Source organism: Meleagris gallopavo, chromosome 16 (assembly GCF_905368555.1).
Source record: "Meleagris gallopavo chromosome 16, MGAL_WU_HG_1.1, whole genome shotgun sequence".
Lineage (NCBI taxonomy): Eukaryota > Metazoa > Chordata > Aves > Galliformes > Phasianidae > Meleagris > Meleagris gallopavo.
Window position 1 is genome coordinate 2,886,385 of NC_139419.1, and position 23,140 is coordinate 2,909,524.

The following is a 23,140-nucleotide window of genomic DNA, read 5'->3' on the forward strand; positions in this document are numbered from 1 at the left end:
CAGGGATTAATGACAGGAGAAAAAAATCTTGACATTAATGCCCTATGCTACAGAACCAGTCTGAAAGAAAGTGTGAGATCAGGGATCATAGTGGTAGCTCGGATGGTAAGCTTGAGCCAGTTTTCTCCTGGCCATAAGGAGAGATGAAAAAGGCAAACGAAAATTAGAAAAAGCAACTATCTTCTGCTTCCCTCCTCCGGGGCAAGAAAAAAAAAAACAATATAAAAGAGGAAAGCATTTTCCATAAATAATACTTGAGTACCAGTGGAGCTGGCCCCTAGCTCTGCACCCGTAGAGCACTAAACCAGCATGCCATAAGAACTAAGATCCCGTGACCACAGGCAGGCAGCCACAGGTACAGATGCTGCATGGAACCTCCCAGCGTGTCCTGCAGAGAAAGTTACCTGAGCACCACCCTTAGGAGAGAAAACTTCCAGTGCTGCTAACATTGTCAGAAAGTGCACGTATTTATACAAAATAAAGAAGTGAGCTTAGGGACCAAAACGGATTCACAGTGGCAATAAATAAAAAAACAAACATTATTTCAGCCAATAAGAAAAAGAGAATATCCTCAAATCTGAGAGATATGAGCTACATCATGTGAGCAATGACCCTGATATGTACCAGCCCTCAGAAGAACACACAGGTACTGCTCCCTCCTAACAGGAAGGCACTGAAACTGAGCATAAAGAAAAATAAATAAGTGAAGGGTTGCAAGGAGAGAAAAATCAAAGTTTCATTCTTATAATTACACAGCACAATGATAAGGGTAATTTTTCTTAAATCAGAAAATGAATTTGAGGTTCAGATTCCCTGAAGGATATAAAATATTAGAGGATTTTTTATGGTTGTAATCACAAACTCATTTCTCCAGCCACTACTGGCCGTGTCTAATTAGGGTAAGGTATGTTAATGATAGAGCGGCACAGCCCAGAGACGGCTTCAGTTGCAATATTAATTGCATTTAGGGAAAGAAGCATGAATTGTGCTTATACAAGCTAATTAGTACGGGTTTGCTAATTAATACTGGAAAGTCAAACTGCCTTTGTCTTGTCAACTGCAATTAGCTGAAGACATTTAAATTTCTTTTCTTCCTTTTTTATTTTTCCTACTAGTAGTCAACTCATTTTCAGCAGCTAAGCAATGAAACTGTGTGCTGGAGTATTTCATGGCAATGAGCACAGCAAGGCCATCCCACCCCCCTGAGGCACTGCCCTGTCCTAGCACAGAGTCCCCTACAGCACACATTATATCGTCCCTATGGACACAATGACCTCAAACTGGGACCTCTTGTCCCATGGGCACAGACCACTCAGATCCCATCTTATTTAGGCCACAACCCTAACAGATTACGACGTATTTTACATCTAAATATAGCTGTGTGAAAAAAGATCTACCAGGGCATCGAAGATGCTCCCCGCTGCACAGGAGAATCCTCAACACTCATCAATGAGATTCAGCCAGAGTTCACCAGTCCTAGAACAAACTGCATCCTGTGCAGTGCTTTGGGGCAAGTAAGAAAGTCTTAGCACTCTTCAGCGTGGCAGCAGGGATGTCAGCTCTACGGAGCTTTATCCCCAAAGCATCCCAAAGACCGGACGATAGCACCTGACAGGCTTTTTTCTCTTTGCCTAGCAGCCGCAGGCCTGTTTGCAGAATGGCTCATGAAAAGCAATATTCAGCACCTGGAGCAGGCAGATTTCTCTGCATCCTCCTGGCCACGGAGGCTTAGCATCAACCTAACAAGAAATGGATCACGGGTGAAAACCTGGGGGAGAGGTGAAAAGAAAGGAGAAGAAACCAAATTAGGCAAATGATTGCTGAAGCACCAGCTTTAACTGAGCCTGAAAATAAGGCTGTCCAGGTGAGGGGCTGATCTGGAGGGAGGGGGGAAAAAAAAAAAAGCAAAAAAAAAAACAAGGGAAGAACTTCTTGTTCAGTGGCAGGGAGGAGAGTGGAACTGACGGGATAATTGCTGGAGCCTGTGGGCAGGTGGAGAGCAGGACAGCCCCATCCAAAGGGGACAGACCTCTGCCACCTCACACTGCAGGAAATAAGACGTGACATCTTCTCCTACCAGGAAGGTTTCACTGGGGGATGGAGGAGAACCATCTACCCTCAGTGAAAAGGAGGAACAAGACTGTCAGGTTTTAGCTCTAAAGGGAAAAAGAGGAAACACGACAATTTTCTTACAATTGCTGAACAAAAATCAAAATGCAGAACAAAGTCCACACCCCCAAACCTGCAATCCATAGCTAAAGCACTACAGAATATAGCCTATTCATGTGAGATTGATGTAAGCTTTCCAAGGAAGATCGCAAGTCCTGAAGTTTTCCACCAAGTAGCCCTTGGGAATAGGTGCTGAACACTGACTGCTTCTTTCTTCTCTGCTGATGGATGATGCACAAGGCCAATTAACGCCTTAACACTGTAAGTTCCAGTCCCTCCAACTCTACCAGCTTGTTTAATGCTGCAAGCTTCTGAAAGCAAACAAGTAACTCAAAATCCAGGCTTTGCAAGTCAGAAAGGGAATCTTTAAAATGTTTTGTTTTTTTTTTTTAAATGCACATCAAACATAACAGCACATTTATCCTCTGGAACATCCAGTGAGGACAATACAAAGTTGACTGCACAGAATTTAGAAGTGCAACAAGGCAGCATGTAACGAGATCAGACGGTAAATAGGATTAATTCAGTCTTCTTTGGAAGTATCAGTTCTGAGCTATGTCACCACAGAGAGTGATGGAGCATGGAAAAACATATAAATGTTTGCCCACAATAAAAGATCAACTCAGAATCTGAATCAATTACTGCTCCCATTATAGAAAAGGTGATGTTGAAACAGCAAGGAGGACCACAGCCAAATAAAAAAAGGAGAAAGTATGAGATGTATGACAATCTACTACTAGTGTGGAAGGGCACACCACTTGTGGCTTCTACTGCTTTTGGTCCTTGAGGGAGCTACCAATAAAACAGAGAAAACCAGCAGAAAATTAACACACGTTATAATAAACTAGTCTGTGGTAATTGCTGCATCTCGTCCTTTGCTCACTTGAGACCGAATCAGAGGTCCCCAAAGAAAGGAGTTAATTCAGTGTGAAATGAAATGCTTCCTTCTGATCTTAAATAGTAACCAAAGAAAAACTGCCAAAAGGTGGGTGGCAAATCAGCAGATCTCATGCAACACTTGTTCCAGGTAAACGAAGGACAAGCAGTGCCAAAACTAACAATAATACAAACTTTTTAAGAGTTCATTTGCTGTCCAAATCCAAATATTTGGAACCGATCCACAGTTCAAAGGCACTGAACTCTGCACACATTACTGCTCTGTGAAACATCAAGAAAATAATAATAATAAATGGGGGAAAAAAAAAAAAAAACAAACAAACACCACTTACCATCTCTGCTCTTTGCTTCTGATTTCCCACTTCTTCCAGAACTTGAGACATCTGAACCTTCGAGACAAAAAATAAAAAGAAAACAAAGTTTAGGACATTAAAAGGAACTTTGATTTGACCATCCTCCTTCCCACTCCCAACCAAAAACGCCAAAGGCAATGTGGTTTTCACTGCATTGAAAAAGGAATTCTAAGTGGTAGGTCTTGATACACCCTCTCAGTATCCCATTATGAGAGGTCACTCTGCCCCAGAGAGCCTGCAGTACACCAGACAGAACGGGTTCACTGTGGAGAGGAAACCCACTGGGCTCTCCATCCCAGATTTTCACATTACAGCCAGGTCTGAGAGCTGAGCTTCCTCTCTGCTCCTTCCAAAGAAACTTTAGAGAAAGAAGATGCTCGCTGCACAACTGACAGGAGCGATGAGCGTAAAGATAACTTCACACAAAATACCTTGTTGAAGACTTTTGGGTCAAGTAGTTGATTTTAGCAGTCTCCAAAATTGTGGTAGAACACCAGAAAAAGCCTCTCTGCAACATAACCCAATGAACACCCATGAGAACACGTCCCAGTGCAAGGGTTTGTTTTTCCCTTTTTTAAAAGGAAGTTTGAAATTCAAAGGATGTCAAAACAGAGTAGAAACATCTTACATTATCTCTGTATTATTTCTAGAGAAATGGGAACATGACTCATAGGAGGAGCTTTCCAAGATTTTGTTTATGAGGAAGGATTTAGAAAGGAGATATTTCGGAGATGGCTGCGAGGAGCCGCGTTTCCTCCTTCAGTGCAAATTCTTCCCATGTCTTCTTCTTCACAGCGCTGCAATCTGCATTTCTCTGGTTAGCAGAAAGCCCAAAAAATAGACACAACCAATGACAGAGAAGCTAATTTAAACAACAGAAACAAACACAACAAGAGCGGGGGAAAAAAACAACTTTCCTGCAAACTAATTCATGTAATTTCAGGCAGATATTCATTAAAACCCTCCAGAGCCCCTCTAACAATCTCTCTCCACACACAAAATGGGTCTTTTGAGTACTACATCCAAACCAGAAGCAAACAGCACGCAGTTTATTACAACGAAAAGGAGAACACTGAGCTTTGCAGGCTAACGGCACTGAAATGCAGGCAAATAAAACACTGCATTCTCAGGGTTCAGCACAGCATAAGGTTAACTTTGCAAACAAACAACCCAGCAGTTCAAGACTGCTCTGGCCGCAGAGCTCAGTGGAAATGGGAAAAAAAACCCAACCATTTTCTTGCTGTGCGGGGCATGGGATGATGTGGTGTTACTTAAGAAACAGACACTCAAATAGGATGAAAGGGGTTTTAATAGAAGCCTGGGACCTGGCACAGGGAAATGAAACACACTCATTAAACACTGCAGGAGATACCAGTCCCAACCAAACACGGAGTGCATGTACGAGCAAGCAAGAAGGAAAAATGAAATTATCACAAGTTGGATGCTGAAACATCAAGAAACTGTACATTTGCAGACACCTGGGAAAGATCTTTTTTTTCCACTAATACTTAATCAGGCAGAATTACACCAGCAGGTTGGAGCCAGGAGAGAGTCACGTGGCAAAGAATTAGAAAACCTCCTCCCAGAGATGTTATTTATGAGAGAGGTTAGCATAGACTTTGTCCAACACTCTGGGACTGACAGAGTATTTTTGACTTAGAAAAAAATAAAAGGAATTTTTCTGTATTTTCATTAGCTTTATCTAAGTGAAGGTGTACATGACCTTCAAATGGAAAATGCAGCTCTGAATGAGATGCAGAGAAACATGAAGAATTACATATGTGCTTCCTGGAGCTATCACTCATATGACCCTCAGTGTGAGGGCCATTTCTCCATTCAATCTCCTGATGGGCAGCACAGGGGTCCATAATGCTGTGATTTAGAGTGGGAGAGGGCAGGTCAGTCAGCCTCCCCTCTGGAAGAAGGCTGCAAAAACTTTTGGACAGGAAAGAAATAATACAGACAGATGAGAGCCTAAGAAGGAAATATTCCATAATTTATCTGGTATAAGTCTTGGAGAAAACAACCAAATACAAACCTGTCACTTTGCTATGCCAGGAGAGACCTACAGGCAAACCTGGACAGCAAGTTCAAAGCTGCAGCTTGATAACAGCAGATCAATACAATTTGGAGAAGCGATCAGATAGGAATTAAATCAGAGTAGGTTCTCTTCATTGCATTCATGTCTAGGCAGCTCATCTCAAAGGGAGCAAGCAGCTGAACGAGTGGGAATCCAGAGAACAGCAACGAAGCTCACTAGATTGCCAGAAGAAATTATTTATGAAGATTAAAAGATTCTTAACTGTACGGTTTGGCTACAGCTCTCACAGAAGAGCAAAAGGGACATATTTAATGGATTGTGAGCCATTACAGCGTGATGGAGGGCTGGAAACGAGGAGGCCCCTCCAGCAGAACTGCTCCTGAGAGCACAGGGCGCAGCCCCACGTCACTGGGGCCCCTGTGCTGCTCCCTTCTGGCTGTGCAACAGATGATCTGAATGCTTTATCACATCCAGTTTGTAAACATTAGCCCTACCCCAGACTTTTTATTAGCTTAAATCAAATATTGAACCTAGCTCAGCTGTTAGAGGACAGCTGCTTGCAAAGTGATTCACTGCCATATTCCTACTAGGCCACAAGAAAATACAACCTAATCACCAGCAGCATGACAGATGCACACATTTTTAATTATGAAGAAGAAATTAGGCTCTGAACTTCTCCCCACATCTCACTTAATCAGAGTGCTTTGGCGGAGCTGCCAGCAGTGCAGCACTGGGAGGCAGGAGCTGCAAAGGGCTCTGGCACAGCACACAGCGTTATCTCTTCGGATGTCTGCTGGGCAGCCTTGGAAAGGCCTGAAAGAAATATTGCTATACTGCATCTGATCATTTATATTTCCAGGAAGGGAGTGCTGGATTTCTTGTTTCCCTTCCATCCTCCCCGTCTGCTTGCAGCCAGGGTTGGTGTGAGTGGGGAGCTGCAGGTGGGTGGGAAGGGAGGTGGCACGTAGAGCCTCCCACTCCAGGAGCATCCCCTCCCCAGCAGGTATGGGGCTGGTAGCCACAGCAGTGCTGGAGCACTTTGCCAGCCCCATCTCAGAGCTTTTAGCTTGAACACATCCACCTCAGTGCCTTGGGAATCTCTCGGTAGGAAAGACTTGTGATGCATTTCCACAATATGCACAGAAGTTATCTTAAAGCTCTGAGGAAATTCTTATTACTTAATACCCATGTTAAATTCCCACAGACCGCTGAGCTCAAGCATTAAGAAATCTGATAAGCAAACAGATGCTGAGTTCAAGAATCAGATATACAAATACATGTAAAGTCCAATTTGCCCACTGAAGGCGGCATAAACAGGTAAAGAAAACCAAATAAGTAGCACAAGCAGAAAAAAACATCCTCTCAAGTATTCAGTCAATTACTTTAAGCCCACGGAAAAAAGGGTTTGTCAACTCCAAACATTCATCTTACATGACAACGCCGTCTAATCTACTGTCAGCACTACTGTCATCCTTATAGGAGAGCAGTGGGGAAGGACAGATAACCCGTGCTCCCGCCTTGCTGTGATACAGAGCAGGGCTGCAAGGGGCAGGAGCAGTTTCCAAGGCGAGGAACTGATCTGGCTCCCAAGGAGACATTTCTGAATTGCTTGGCTTGCTTCCCTTCATCAATAATTAATCTCCTATACCTTCCCGCTGTAATTATTTCCATTGTATTTCGTAGCTCAAATGCAAACAGGAAGGCAGCACGACAGCAGGTGTGCAGGAGGGAGGCACGGGGTCGGGCCCAGCTCTCCCAGCTCCACCAATGCAGGAGGGGGGCGGGTTGGGAAGGAAATCCAAGCAATCTGGCCATGTTAGTGCAGCTGTTGGCCTCCTGCTTTGCTCCAGACCGAGCCGTGCGTCCTGCATGATGGGTGAGCAGCTCAAGGTGAGCCTCGCTGGTCAGAAAAATGAGCTGCTCAATCTGTAATGAGCAGCCTCTCTCTCCACAACAATACCCTCCGCTCTGTGAGCAATTAGCAAATCGAAGCGCTCGCTTTGTGGACTGCATTAATGCACTCCCCTGTGCTGCGTGTTAAATAGCTCGTGGGTACGGCACGGCACAGCAGCAGCAGCCAGAGACACAAAATTAAAGTTTGTTTCCAAAAGCTATGGAAGCAAAATTGTGCTGCATACGGGGAATAAATCAAAACAATCTTCATTAGGAGACATCATTTTAGCCTTATGCTTTCATCAGAAAACATGATTGCCTTTACAGTCTCGCTAATACAACGCGGGTGCTTTGTGAAGGAGAAAAACAAGCAGCGCTTTCACTAACTCAAATTAAACCCCGTCATTTTTATTCTTTTCCATGAAATGCCTGCAAATAGACAGAGCTGCCTGTGCCTGGGTTGTGTGCTCACAGCCAGCAACCCAAACCTCAGGGGATGGGCACTGGGGGGGCTCAGCCTGGCAAAGCTGCTCCAAACCTTTGCAGTGTGCCACAGCCCACGGTGTCCTTAGTGGTATTTTATATGCAACAGTTGTCTGCAAATTCAAGTCAGGTGTGATGACTGGCAAATTTAAGTATAATGTTAATTAATAGCTATTTCATATTAATTGACTTTGAAGATAAATTCTCGCCTCTCCTCCTCAACAAAATTAGCAGACAAATTTAGAAGGACATATTTGCTTCCAGTCACAGAAACATGGAATCCTGGGCATTCCAACATGCCCCATCACCTTGTGCTGCCTGTCCTCCATTCATTAGCAGGGTAATTTCCCAGTAACTTGTATCTGACTGCTTACAAAAGAAGATGCACGATGCAGATGGCCTTAGCGTGCAGCTAAAGAGCGATGTGATCCAAACCACGTGATCCAAGCCAGCAAATTTTATCTGGTGGCCTCAGCTAGGGGAAAAAAGTGCATCCCCATCTCTTTCCTTTAAGCCAAGGGATGAAGGTAATACACCGAGCATCAAAGCTGTGGTGAAGTGCAGAAGGAAACAGCTGCAATCCCAGGGAAACACTGATCATAATGCTCAGAATTCCACCATAAATTTAGAAACGTAGGGCTCTATGCACCACACTTATCAATTATATGGAACAATGGAGGAATGTCATGAGAACAGCTAGAAGAGATGTCTGGAATCACCAGTTCTCTCTCACACAGAGATAAGATTCTGATTTGTAGTGAAAACAGGGAGAAAACTTTGATTTGACAATAAATGCCACAGCCAGCTTACTCGTGGGGGTGGCAGACTGTGACAGACGTAACTCAGCCACTCACAGTCAGACTTGGGTTTATTTCCATACTGTGATCCTGCATATTAAAATACTGTGAGAGCTGAAATGAAATTTTCATTAGTGTTCATACTGAAATCTCACCCACAGGACCCAACTTTCAGCTGTTTGCCTGTTTTTCCTTCCAAGCTATACGCCCATTTAGGTGAGGCCAGTCTTCAAGCCATCGGCACAGCACTGCCGCAGACTGGGAGCAGCACAGCACTGTCTTTGCATCTCTGTGCACCCTAAAATTACATGGGTCATTCCCAATTTAAAATGATGTGCTGGCACTTTGTAGTAGAAACGTTGTGATGCTTAACAAAATCGCATCACTTGAGATCACAGTCAGTGAGACAGAGGGCTATCACACACTGCTAAGTAACTTCCTCGCTGCTTTACACATTCAAGACCCCTCACACCTCCAGGGATTCGGGCTCCTGGGTGCCTGGTAGCGAACTGCAGCAGCAAGGGACTGAAGGTTGCTGCCCTGTGCACGGTGAGGAAGCAGCAAACAGCAGGAGCTGCTACCTGCGTGAGAAGCGGGTTCCCAGGGACGGATTGGATGTGCAGCAGTGAAATGCCGCCCCCCAGTGAGAGACAAAAAGCAGCTGGTGAACAAAATGAAGTGTGAATAAAGCAAAGGCTCTTGGGTGCCAAACAAAAAGCGACGCTGCAAATTGAAAAATTGCTGAAGTCATGGTTATAATTACTGAAATGCAGGGAAAATGTCTGCAAGACACGAGCTCCTGTCAAACAGGCTATCAAGATTTACTGGGCAAAGAGATAATAACCAAATCTTTCTGTTGCTCTTAAGTCTCAAGGACAGACCAATCCCTCTTCCCATGTTCTGTTTTAGCAGAGTCAGTCACTTAGTAACGACAAGAATTCTTGACAGGAGCTTTATTGGAATGAAATGACACCAAATTCTCACTGGTTATGCTGTAAGAAAGGACTGCAAGCAAAGTTACTGCGGAGCAACTCATACAAGGAAGATACAACTCCAAGGAAAAAAAAATACCCACATTTTTATTCCTGGCAAGTCACTTGACCCAGCTCCAAACGAGCTGCATAGTTCTGCAGCAAAGATCCAGCTTCCGTTCTCCCTGTGCCTAACAATTCCTGCGAGGCCCCAAGCGAAGTATTGAACTCTGTGAAACTCCTTTCCTCCCCCTGACGACAAAGATAAACTCACTCTGCAAAGCCATCCAAGGTCTTTGCCCAGGAGGTCAGCTCTGAGCACAAGGTGCCCTTAGTGACACACAACACACAGGATGGTCTGCACCACTCCTGCAGCACAAGGACTGAGCTACAGGATAAGAGCTGAGGTAGCCATACCCTCATCTCCCTGATCCTCAACGCAAAGGTGACCTTCACAACTGCAATAAAAGGCACAGCTTGGAGAAACATTCTAAACTTCTTACTATCTACTCCATCAGCACTGCTCATGCTGTCTCCCATCGGTTAAGGACTCGGTACCAAGGCAAGCTGGGGAAGTGGCAAAATGTAGAGCCTGCTGTTCAGGAAAGGATGAGTCCGTGGAGGTCAGAGCATCCTAATCCAGACAGAAACATTTGTAAGAAAGCAGGTAGGTGCAGGTCGTGGGAAAATAAGGGGCTCAGGTGTTTCCTGATCTTTCACATGACAAGAACTGTCAGATCTGCATCTCAAAACACGAGCGACTGTTTGCTAGTTTCACTGTGAACTGCAGCAGAGGTTGAGGCAAAACCAGCATGCAACAGCTGAGCAGCTGCTCTCCTCCTGGCTTTCCTTGATGTTTTCATCGAACGCCTTTCTAAGGCCAAGCACAGAGACCAAAAGATTAGCACAGCTCTGCTGGGAATAATACAGTCTTGCGACAGGTCTGCCTCCCTCCATCCTAATCAAATGGTGCTGCAGCCCTCAGGGAGAGAACACTGCCAAATACAGGAGTTTGCAGCTGCTTCCTCAGCAGCACAGGGCAGTCTGACTGATGGAGCTCTGCCACACCAACTGCTCCCAGCAGGAGACTCCCAGACCCTGGTGGACTCTCCAGAGGAGTTATTCCATAGAATCATGGAATGGCCTGGGTTGAAAAGGACCACAATCATCATCTAGTTTCAACCCCCTGCTATGTGCAGGTCGCCAACCACCAGACCAGGCTGCCAGAGCCACATTCAGCCTGGCCTTGAATGCTTGCAGGGATGGGGCATCCACAGCCTCCTTGGGCAACCTGTTCCAGAGCCTCACCACTCTCTGAGTGAAAAACTTCCTCCTAATATTCAACTTAAACCTTCCCTGTCTCAGTTTAAAGCCATTCCCCCTTGTCCTATCGCTATCTACCCTCACAAACAGCCGTTCCCCCTCCCGTTTATACGCTCCCTTCAAATACTGGAAGGCCACAATGAGGTCTCCCCAGAGCCTTCTCTTCTCCAAGCTAAACAAGCCCAGCTCCCTCAGCCTTTCCTCATAGAAGAGCTGCTCCAGCCCTCTGATCACCTTAGTGGCCCTCCTCTGGAGCTCCAAGAGCTCACTACTACAACATCCATTAGAGAAGATGCTGCCACTAAGATTCTCTTTGTGGGCTCAAAACTATTCTTACCCAAGAAAAACAGCTGAATGTGCAACCCCAGCAGGGAGGCCCTTTTTTTTTTTTTTTTGCTGCTCCCCCAACAATGTCTTTAAGAACAGAATCCCTTGTTGTTGGATGCAATGACAAAGGTGGCTGGAGAAGGGGATAACAGTTGTTTGTACATCTGCTGGTCACCTTCTGGCAAAATTCTGAGTTCAGCAACTTTCATTTGTTTGTCTTTCTTACAACTGACAGAATAATAAGCAAACATTAACACACACTAAACTGAAAGAAAAACCTCAGAAACTAAAAGTGCTGTCCATACAACAGCCAACATCTCTACCAAAACATGAACTCTTCTCCCATCCATCCTGCACGGTACGCTTTTCCCAGTGCCACCTCCCCGGATCCAGGTTCTCCCTCCCTCTGTCAGTTGCCTCCAGCTAGGTTTGATTGTCAGGGGAAAAGAAGCGACATTCAGTTGATGAAGTGTGTGAATTAGCCAACAAAAGTGTTCACTCTTATCCATTCATCAGAAAAAAAATGGTGGAATTACATCTCTACCTAAATAAACCCTTCTAATTTCAGCCGATGAGTCAGCACTGCTATATCTCATCACTAAGAATGATTCATTGTCAGTGCACTTCTCAAAGTCAAGAATAAGAGCATTCGCTCTGTCATCTCCTAACTGCTCTGTATCACAGCACTCGGTTTCCGTACAGTACTGTGACAATGATTTATGCGATTGTATCACTTTTAATTTAAATGTATAAAAGGAGATTGTCAGACTATCAACGTAACGCAGCGTTGTCTTCCCAGCATGCTGACAACTGAACACCTGGATGATCTTCTTGCTTGTCAAGGAGAGGTGTGTACACCCCCAAGAGCCTCAGGGTGCCAATGCTTCTGAATGGCCCATGTAGTTTGAGAGAAGTATCAATACCTGGAGAGGAGCTGAAATAAGGTTTTCAGAGAAATTTGAATCTGAGCAGAAATTCAGGTATGAGTGGTACAGTGGAACAGGCAGAAAGCTTCTGCCAAGAGGGGAAGCAGTGGATTGGAAGAAGAGGGCTTTGAGCACAGATTAGACCCCAGCCTGAAGGTCTGTATCTGGGTGAAACACAGCACAGTTGTTCTCACACTTCTCGTACACCACAGCCTCTCCAGTTGTGACAAATCTTTTAACCATTAAAACAAGGGAAGTCAACAGCTCCCCCTGACCCTAACACCCCTAAAGGTTGAGGAGCAGCACCTTCCCCTAAGCTCAAGGCCTTTTAGCAGCTGGTGACGCATGATGTCCCTTCCTAAAAGATGCCTTTCATGACACGTGTGCCATGTTCCCAACAACTTCTCCCTACTGACCCACCCCACGCCCTGCCCTCAGCACCCTCACACACAGAACACCCATCCCAGTGTGACCACCACGAGCCAGCTGGCAACCACCACCAGGGAAGCGAAGATCCACCCTTAGAACTTCCTTCTCCTGGGTTAGTTTTAATTTAGCTTGATGTCTTGTCCTGGCTCTCTGTACTGCCGCACAGGTTGTGCAAGCTCAAATGAAGGTCAGGGAAGGGTTGAAGCAAGCACTGCCCTTGAAAGAAAGGCTTGTGAAATTACAACCAGCGTATTTTTGGCATCCAGCAGAACAGTGGGTAAAGTGCCTAAATCTCAGAGGGTCTCCAACAATTTTGAAACACTCCTGGAAGTTGCTAGGAAACAACATTCATCCTCCAGACAGAATTGTGCAATGTTTGCTCTGACAGAGCAATGCTTCTGTTGCCCTTGTTTCCCCATCAGAATGTTTGTTTAGGACCTGTCTCCTCTGATACATATTTGCAGCTTCTAGTCTGAGTGCGTGGCTGGATTTTGCTTAATAAAGCAGACATTACAATTTAAACACAGCTATTATAATTAGCAGAAGCTTGCTGCTTGATTCCTCTTCTAGACAGGGTTTTCCAAATGTCAGGGTGAGCTCCACACAGCTGATGGGCTCCGATGGCTCTGGGTGCAACTGACTTAGGGAGGAACCGAGTGAGGGGGAGATGAGGAAATGAATGGAATGATTCTCTGCTTTTGTCCTGCACCTTGATTTTCATGTATTGTCTGTATGATGGGGAGAAAGGTGAGTTTACTGGAGGGATTCTCCTTTTCAAAGCAGAAAGTTCATTGCACTTGGAGGCCAAGCAGGAATTTCCCTTGGAATTTCATACCTGCTCTCTAGTCAGACCCCAGAAGAAGCTGGCTCTTTTTGGTTGCCTTGCCGGGATCCCACGGCACAAAAATAAACAGGGTTGGTGGGAGTTAAATAATAAATACATGTAAAAAAAACAAAGGAAAAAGCTCACTGGTACCGGCTGCTAAAACAACAAAATAAAAATCCAAGTCTCCATTCCCACCACACATCTACCCACAACAGACTACTTCTGCCCTGCAGAAGAACATCGGCGCTTACATTCCCAGGCGTTGCAACATCAATGGCCGCCAGGCTCCTTGCAGACAGGCTCCACTTCAAAAGCCCTGGCAACACTCCACACCTCAGCACGTCTCGTGGAGCCAACAGAAACCCAGCTGTGTTTATTAGTGTAGGTTTCATGCACCATCTCACCTGCCATGTATTTGTGTCTCACCCACCGCCCTGCCTCACTGCTTGGGATGCGCCGGTACACATTTCCTACACCTCTCAGTGAGGTGCAGAAGATTTGTGCAAACACTGTTCAGCAAAAGGAGAAAGCAAAGCCCAAGGACCCCGTGTCCTCTGCAAGGCCACAGAGACAGTCACAATTTGCAATTATAATATTATACCTCATCATTTTTGTACTATGAGCTGAACGGGGTTTAGAAGCAGAATTTACGTAAAGTCGTGTGACTGTGGTTCAGGGATACCAGTACTCCTAACAGACAGTCCTTCCATTAAAAAGGTTAAAAAAATCTTCCAAGATAAAAACCTGGAAGGCAAAAAAATGTGTAAAATACATTCTTACCACCCTCAGATAACATCAGCATCCCTGCAGAATGTGGTCATGCTCCTCTGACTTCCTTAAAGAGGAGCAAAACCTTTCCGCTTTCATTTGAGAACATATTCTAAGTAAACAAATCCCAAAGGAATTTGAGCACAGTGTAAAAGCTGCAGCAAAGAAACATTAAAAAAAAAAAAAAAAAGCAAATGAACTGAAAGGATCCTCTCTTGGCACATTACTGAAAAAAGGATTCACCACACTTCTAATTAACTGCCACTGTGGCTCAAATGAATGACTTATAAACAGGCAGCAAATTCAAAGCAAACACTTGAAGGCTACAGCAAGTTTTGGGGTTGTTTTTTTGTTATTGCTTAATCATTTGTTAGTAAGGTGGAGGCCAACAACACAGGACAAATGTGGTGAAGGAAGGAGGGATGAAAAGAAACGATGTTCAAGTGTTTCAAGTGCACAAACAAGTTTGTGACTGAGGTTTTCCCTACGTGCCCCCAATCCTAAGAGGGCTTTTGTGTTATCATTAAATTCTTATCTGAAAACTCAGTCTCCTGTGGGCCACCTTGGACCAACTTTGAGTCTTGTACTGTTCAGAGCTCTCATTAAAGTACAGCACTGGAAGTGCTCGTGCTGGTCTGCAGTGAGGGCCATCCAAAACAGGAGTGGAGTCAAAGCCACCAAGGCTAAGTTACAAATCACATCGTAAGTGATACGATCCGTGGCAGTGAACAGCAAAGCTAGAGCAACACAAGCCATTCCCAGAGAGGATCTGGTTTCTGAAAAGCATTTGCAGGAAGATTTCTCATAAACTATAACTGTTCCTCAAAATAACTGGAACTTCTATTCCCTGGCTCTCATTGCCACCTGTCTCCTACCCCCTCTTCTCTCCTCCACCTCGTCTGGCTGCCCACCACATTCCCAGGCTGCAGCTTTCCAGCATCCAACAAAGCAGCCAATTTAATTACCCTTTTTTAAATGCTCCTCTTAATCCTGTGCTCCTTCTTTCAGAGCCTTTAGGGGACTCTCACCCAACCCGAGGGTTCTTTTCCAGGCAGCCCAGTGGGCACACGGAGCTTTGTGCCTCCTGCACTGCCTGTCCTGCAGGGATCTTTAACATCTCCCATTCCTTAAAAAAAAAAAAAAAGGGTTTGAAAAGGGTACCAAAGGGTAAAAAATAATGGCAATAACAAGAACAGAAAGAGCAAACAGACCATCCTTGCACAGCACAGGTGTGATGTATATTCTGTGCTTGCCAAGCACCATTTAATTTGCGTTGCAGAAACTTGCACTTTCCTTCACAATAACTGTCTTGCAGGATTAACCAGTCTGAGACTGAAGTCCCTTGTTTATCTGTAAAATAGACAGAGCAAAAGGAACAGAAATGCCTATTTCCTTGTGTTGCCTCATCAATGTTTCTCAGTTTTGATCTGAAAGCATTAGCCCCTCAGGGAGCCCTGCAATTTCATCCTAAATGCAGTCCATTCAGTCCTCAGCCCTTCTGCTGAGCCTGCCAACAAAGATGCCAGACGGGATATTGTTGAGATGCAATTGTTTGTCTTCTCTGAGCGAAGCAAACAGCAACTCATTTCAGGAAAGCAATCCAGCAACTCACAATCACTTCTCACTCCAGCAGATGCAGACGGACAAGGCAAAAGGTGACAGGTCCTATTCGAAACCCTCGAGTTTCCTCACACCTGAATCTCTATCCAGCAAAGCCATGCTACAGAAACACTGAAGACCTCCATTTGGCAAGGCAAGGAGTCAGAACAGATGCTAAGATCATCTCAGAGATGAGCTCCCACCACAGAGCACATGTTCAGTGGTGGCTGGGCATTAGGCAGGGAGTGTGAGTGCACAGCTAATGCCACAGGCAAAATTAAATCAAGCAGTGGCACCAGGGTAAGGCAACAGATCTGTAAATGTGAGCACACTTTTTCCCACGCTTAAATGTTCCTTCTTCTTACCCGAGCAGATAACAGCACTGAAGTTTCCCCTTTGCCTAAATGTGAGGAGGGCTGACCTCAGGGGATCACCTGCTTGTTCGTCCACTGCAGGACAATATGCACAAACTGCTCTTTGTTGAACAGGCCCTGTAGAAGCCCCCAGAGGTTCTGCAAAATGTTCGTTTGTGGTAGGAGCAGCCAGATTTGTGCCATGCAGCAGCTCCACAGCGCTCATGACGCGACCTCTCCACTCCCACTTCCCCTCTGCTGTTCAGAAACAAGAGCTTTATCCAAAGAGCAAGTGGAATGCAACAGAAACCAGTATCAGCAACAATTACAATAACATCATCTGCAAAGTGTTAATAGGCTGTAAAAATCAGCTACAGCGAATTTGGCTTTTGTCTGGCCTAAATAAAAAGGTGCTCATTATCTTGAGAGGAAATGCCACTTATGAACGATAAGGTCATGCTGCACCGTGCAGATAAATGTCAGTTCTCTGTATAGCTGTGAGCCTCGTCTACTGCATTCAGAAACACACATAAACAACAAAGCAACAAAATGCCTTTAGAATTAGCCTGGGATGCTATGTTATTTTAAGAGAATAAAGCAAGTCATCTGCATTTCCTTAGACATGCTTTCCTGAACAAGCACTAGGAACATCTACGTACATACACCTATGGCTACACTGTGCCTTGTTGGTCACAAAATAAACCAAAGCCTGGTGCTTTCAAGCAAGCTTCTAACAAGTATGGAAAAAAACTGAAGACCAATGGTATTTTATATGCAACAAACATCCAGAGGAATTACATACACCTGCATCTGAGGTCAGTACAGACCCCGGCAGCCTGCACCAAGCTGGATGAGCAATGCTCCTTCAAGGAAATCCCACATACAACAACAGCTTCCCTCTTTGCAAGAGCTCTGCGTGCTGCCACGTAGCAGCTGAGGAACAATTAAGCACACTCAGATGATCTCTGAGTAAACAGAAGAAACAAACCAAGCAGCAATTAGTGGAAATGGCAGCGGCAGAGCCCTGGAACCTCCAGGCATGTATGGTAAAGGCCTTTGGGTTTTGGAGCATCTGTCAGTAAGCCCAGTCCCAGCTCTGCATGGCACAGCATGGGCTTTGGGAAACAGTCAAAGCATCAAGAGATGCTCCCATGAGTTAAAACTGATACAGACATTGATCACTTCTTTGCATAAATAAATAAAGTACGGTGACAGCCTCTACACAAATAAACCTCAACAAAAATCCCTCCTTACCCAATACATTCTACTTTAAATAACCTCTACAAAATTATTACTCTTTTCTCCATTCATAGCTACTGAATCCATCACTGTTTTTTCATACACCAATAATACAATTTAACACATCTTTCAAGCTTCTTGTTGCCATCCTTTAAAACTTAAAAATATTTAGGATTACCAACTTGTCCAAGAAGGTTGGGCTTCCAAGGGGAAAAGGAACCATCTCCCAAAACAAAGAGGTGCTGCAAAAACTCTAGGTCTGTAAGTCTGACATTTGAAACACAAGCAAGAAAAGGCAGAATAGATAAAAATCAATGCTTTAAAACACACATTGGTTCAGCTTTTAATGTGGTTTTGAATTGAACTGAAACATGAAGGCATCACTACAGCCATTATGGCCATTTAACCAAACTGAAAATATAAATCAGCACAGTGTGCCCAATCAATGTGCTGTGCACTTCATACCAGTATCCATCCCTGGACCACAAGGCATGAAGAATGCAATGCTGCTTTCCCCAGAACTTTCAGTTCGTCCTGCTGCAAAGCTTTTAGCAGAGCCAAAGCATGCTTGACATTAGCACCAGTTAAAACAAACAGATAAATTGCAAAGCCTCTGAAAATAGAGAATTGCTCCTTACAGTTTGCTTGGACCACTTCTAAACAGAGGGGATCTGTATTAACAGCTCCATTTTTATTCACAGCTTGGTGAATATCACTATCAGCTGTTTTTTTCACTTCTGTTCCCAGTCTTTTCCAAGACTCAGCTGGCTAGTCACAGTTAAGTAAAGCAGAAGGGAGAAAAGTGAAGACAGGCACTCCAGCCACCTTCTTCCAAATGCTGCAGAGGTGCCATACTCTAATTCACGACCTCAGTATGGAACCAAATTGAAGAAAAAGAAAAGCTGCAGTGCATGGACAAAGCAGTCTGCAGGGAAAGTCAGGGAGAAGATGTGGGAGCAACTACAATGTGTAACCTGGAGAAGAAAGCATGAAAGGTGAATAATTATGGATCTTCTGGAAGAAAACAACTGCAATCGCCCTTTGCATGTAGGCACCACACCATTCAGCTAACCATGCTGAACCAGGCACTGAGACTAATTAGCTCCCTGAAGAAACAACCCTTCCGCTCCTGCTGATTAAGATCATAACTGGAAATAATCAATGGGCTTCAAAAAGAAAATTAAGGCAGCAACTACTGTTGTTTTAATTGCTACAATAAACAAAGTTAAGAGCATTAAGAAGGATCTTGAGATTCTGGCAAATTGCAAAGAGCAGGAGCATGGGAATGCATGGGAACGAGTTTGTGCTGTTACTGTCTTCTCAAAGCACTTTTCCTAGTGCATGTTATGACTATGAGGCAGTGGGAGTTCAGCGGAGCTCCGAGCCCAGGAGCTCAAAGGCAGAGATCCACTGCAGAGCCCTGCAAGCTGCTCCAGTGCAGCAAGGTTTGGGCACTGCCAGCTCCAGGACAGGAAGAGCGAGGCACCCAGACGGGCCCTGCAGAGATGCCATTGCAAGAACTTGGCTATAGATAAAAGTTGATGGTGTGTTTTCAAATAGAAAACCGCTGTTAAAAACATTAATTCCTGTTTGTCACAAGAGGCCATCGCTGTGAATTAAAAGGTGACGTGAAAACACTTATAAATACATATTTTAAACTCTAAATTATGCGGAGATCGTGTAGTTATCCTGAAACGAAGCACTAGAAATCACAGAATTCAAATCCAATCATTATAAAAATCAACTCACCTCAACAAGTTCAAAACATCTCTCAAGATGCCCCGACAAGCACTGTTCCATGTCATTAATGCAAGGCAGAGGCAAGGAATAGATCAGATTTCTGTGATGTTTTGTGGATGCACAATTTTCAATTCTAATCTTTTCACCAGATGCTGCTTCCTTGCTTCTCTCAGAACTGCTTAATTTCCATGAGCTGCTGCAGCTTTCATCACTGCCAAAATGTAACTAAGTAGTAGTCCTAATAACTAGAGAACATTAAACATTAACTTTACTTTGCACTTTCTGCCAAAGAAATTAATTCACCAACACAGTTCCAATGAGGTGTGATGCAATGGTCAGAGCACCTCTGGGACACCCAAAAGAGACGATCCTGGCCTGGACAGTTATCTTATCCTGCCCCTAATGAGCCAAGCACCAAAATACTCCTCGGGCTGAGCTACATGTAGATGAACCACACGCTTAAGGCATCGTTGGGCTGGTTGCATGTGGGAGGCAGTTCAGAGATTGGATGGAGCAGTGCCTCCAGCAGGATGCCATCACTCTGCTGCAGGGAGGCCAGGCTGTGTCCTCACGTACCTCGGAAGCTGTTGAGGAAGCTCTGACCATTCCAAGGATCACTCAAGCACACCTGAACACAAACCCAGCCACCAGGGTCTGCCACGGCAGCGTGTGTGGGCCACGTAGATAACATCAACACTACATGAATTCACCATGCTTTCCAGCCTAGAATAGACCCACAGAAGTTAGATCTCAGGATCTAACACAGAATGCAATTCATGTAATTTCTATGAAATTGAAATAAAGTTGTAAGTCTGTAATTGTAGAATGTGACCTGGGGAAGTGGTGCAAGCACACTGTCAAAGCCTTCCTTAACATCAAGAACCAGCAGCTACATGTTCCCTTAAGACACTTAATCCGGCTCCTTCCTTCTGCCTGGTGGAGAAGAGGCATTGCACCTATTGCACCCAGGCTTCACCCCAGCAACACGTTGGCAGCAGGAGGCAAGATGAACCATACTGCTTCAAAACAGCTCCCCTGTGTGCCACCTCTGCCTGTGCCAGAGCCACCATTCCCACCCCAACTGTGTTTTTGCTTCCTCCTCCACCTGAAGACGTCTGAACGTAAAGCCTGTATCTCTGGGCACAGGCAAGCAGGTTTAAAGCATTCTAAAGCAGGTCTCTGGTTTAAAGCATTCTAAAGCTCTCAATGCCGTAAGAAACACTCTGCCCTGTTCTATTGTGGTGAATATGACTCATAACTTCACATCAGTTATCTTCTCTTTCCAAAACATCACTAGAAAATTAGGTAATTTTAAATCTACTGTGAGAATTTAGACCCAGTTCACCTGCTTCTCTCATCTCCTACATCCAGGTGCATTTGAAGGTGATACAAATTCCTCAGGTCAAGCCTTGTTTGTGCTTTGTTATTCAAAACATCATCAGAAGAGTCTACAGGAGGATCTACTCACACCGAGAGCATTTTTAGGGGAGCACATGCTGCTAGCATCTATCACGAGAGCCTCCAGAGGTGCCAATGTGATTTCCCCAGCTGGTGACAAAGGCTTTGGACACACAGAACAAAAGCAGACTGCTGTGCTCCAAGCATCCCACACAGCACCGCGGTCTCACCTCAGCTGGGCTGCTTCCTGCAGCCCCTGATATGTACCACAGGCTAAAAGGACAGATAACTTCATTAACGATTCAATTTACTCTCTACAAGTTGGTGTCAAGAATTCTCATTTCTTAAGAATGATGTCAGCCTGCTCCTCTTTAGCTGTGGTCCCGAGGAACTGCTGAGTTAAAGCCATTCTTAAACTGTCAGAGCCTCCACACTAAAACAAGCTGTAAAAATCCACCTTTACACCACTGCTCGGTGCAGGATACCCACAGCACAGGCATTGCCACACACCACCTGATTTTCAGTACACATCCAAAATGAGGATGCGTCTCCAAAAAATAAAAATAAAAATAATTAATAATAATTGGGCTTTAACATCTAGTTCAACCAATTAAAAAAGTGTTGGGTCCAAGGAGAAAGGCTCTGCTGCCGTGGCACCAGCCAGTTTTAAGGGCATTCCCACAGAGCAGGACTGTCACCTTTAACAAATCACTGCACCCCTCGTGATGCGACTTCCTCATTTATGTGACGGCTCTTTGCAAGGTGCTCTCCCCAAACACAGCCGCCAGCAGGTGTAAAAGGGAGAGAGGGAACTCAGGGCTCCCTGACTTGACAAGGGCACTCAGGTCTGGAGGAAGATGAAATGTGTGAGAGAAGAGAGAACCAAATCATCCGATTCGCAGCGGTGCTGGAGGACACAGAGCCTGAGCCACCTCTCCTCTAGAAAAGAAAAGAAAGGTGAAGGATGCAGCGGCCAGGAAGGCTCAGAACTGCTGAGAGATGCCAAAGTGCCCAGGTTCCAAATGCTATTCTGACAGGGAGTTTGTTGTGTCAGAATATGATGGCCTGCATTGCGCGTGTTTCAGCAATCAGTGCTAGCTGGTGCATGCAGCACGTGAGCATCATCTCCAGAGAGTCTCTTTTTTCCCTCCTGAGTTACAGATAAGATGCTACAGTGACAGCAGAAGTCTGGACAAGCAAACACATACCATGCTGGAGCGGGAAGAAAGCTCTAGTGACTCGGATTTGCTCCTTGTGGACATCCAAAAGGAGCAGGGCAATCTTCTCACTGCTTCTTACACTTGTCACTGAGATAAGTGGTGCAGAAAGGCTGGAAGGCAGCAGAGAGGCAGCGAGAGCAGGCAGGAGAAACCTGAACATGAAAACAAACTTCTCTGTGCATCGCACAGATAGAAGGAAATTTCTCTGTAAAGCTCCCATCATCACAGAAACCCCTTCTGCCATGTAAAGAAGCAATTTACCTTTGAGGGAGAGAGAGAACTCAGCAGAGGGATAAAGCACGACAAGCATAAAGTGCGGATCAAAGGGAGGAAAAAAAGGAGGTAAAACAAAGTGGAAAAGCACTGAGGGGGAAGCCAGGTGAGAGACGAGGAGGAACTGTTAACTGCTCAAATAAACATTCTATTGCATCCACATAAATTCCAAGCACTTTAAGCACCGGAGTGATTGCTAAGCAACTCACTTAGCGAGGAGCAGACTTGTGGCCATCACCACAGGTACCACCAGCAGACGAGCTGCAGTTATCACGCTCAGATAAGGTGACAATTTTTGGTCAACAAGTTTTGAGGTCACCAGTAATACCCACGATGAAAAAAGATAATCTGCAACAAAAACAGCACCACAAAAAGCACAGAGCATATGGCATTTCTCGTGCTGAAACTGTCAGACTCGTAATTATCTGATTAGAATACATATGGTGTTCACAGACAGTGTAAATCTCTCAATGTAAAAAATGCTAGAGATCATTGAAGGTGTCAGCGTGAGTCTTCCTTGCAAATCTCTCTTCATTAAAGTTTCATATGGAGCCAAGTGTGTTGTAATAAAATAGCTATTAATGGAGTTATATTTATGATGATTTCTCTTTTGTGCAGCTGGATTTAACTTTTCAAACACTAAACTCCACAACAGAGCTCTGTCACAAGCTGCCACACGCTCAGAGGCTTCTTGCTTTGTCACATTTATCTTGAGATTAGAGATAATGGGAGCAACGGTTGTAAAAGTTAATCAAGATTGGCACAAAAACTGCTAATATTGCTGACTGCAAGCTGAAAATTTATGTCATGATAAGCACACAACTGCAATTCTGTTAATTTTACGTATTGATTACATGCTGACCAGAGACAAACTCATTCCCTTTTCAGTTCCAAAACACACTTTTAAAAAGATGCTGAGTGACACTTCATTAACCACCCGAAATAGGCTGGCACAGCCTGCTTGCTTTTTCCAGCTTCCATTTCAGGTGGTATTTTTCTTGGTCTCCTCCCTGTTTTACATGTAATGCTCCATAAAGGGCTTTCTTGAACCCTGACAGCCAGCTCAGCACTGTGGAACGGGGGGGCAGGCAGTCCTGGGCAGGAGATAGCAATCA

At 44.8% G+C, this 23,140-nt stretch overlaps 1 protein-coding gene across 2 annotated transcripts in view; it reads right to left on the reverse strand.

Annotated features, from left to right (window-relative positions):
- MAD1L1 (mitotic arrest deficient 1 like 1) overlaps positions 1-23,140 on the reverse strand; it is a 321,728-nt gene that overhangs the window by 167,963 nt on the left and 130,625 nt on the right. For both annotated transcript variants that reach the window (XM_085237768.1, XM_085237767.1), the window contains exon 13: positions 3,399-3,455. In XM_085237768.1, the coding sequence (XP_085093894.1) occupies positions 3,399-3,455 (57 nt within the window). The remainder of the gene's footprint in view (positions 1-3,398; positions 3,456-23,140) is intronic.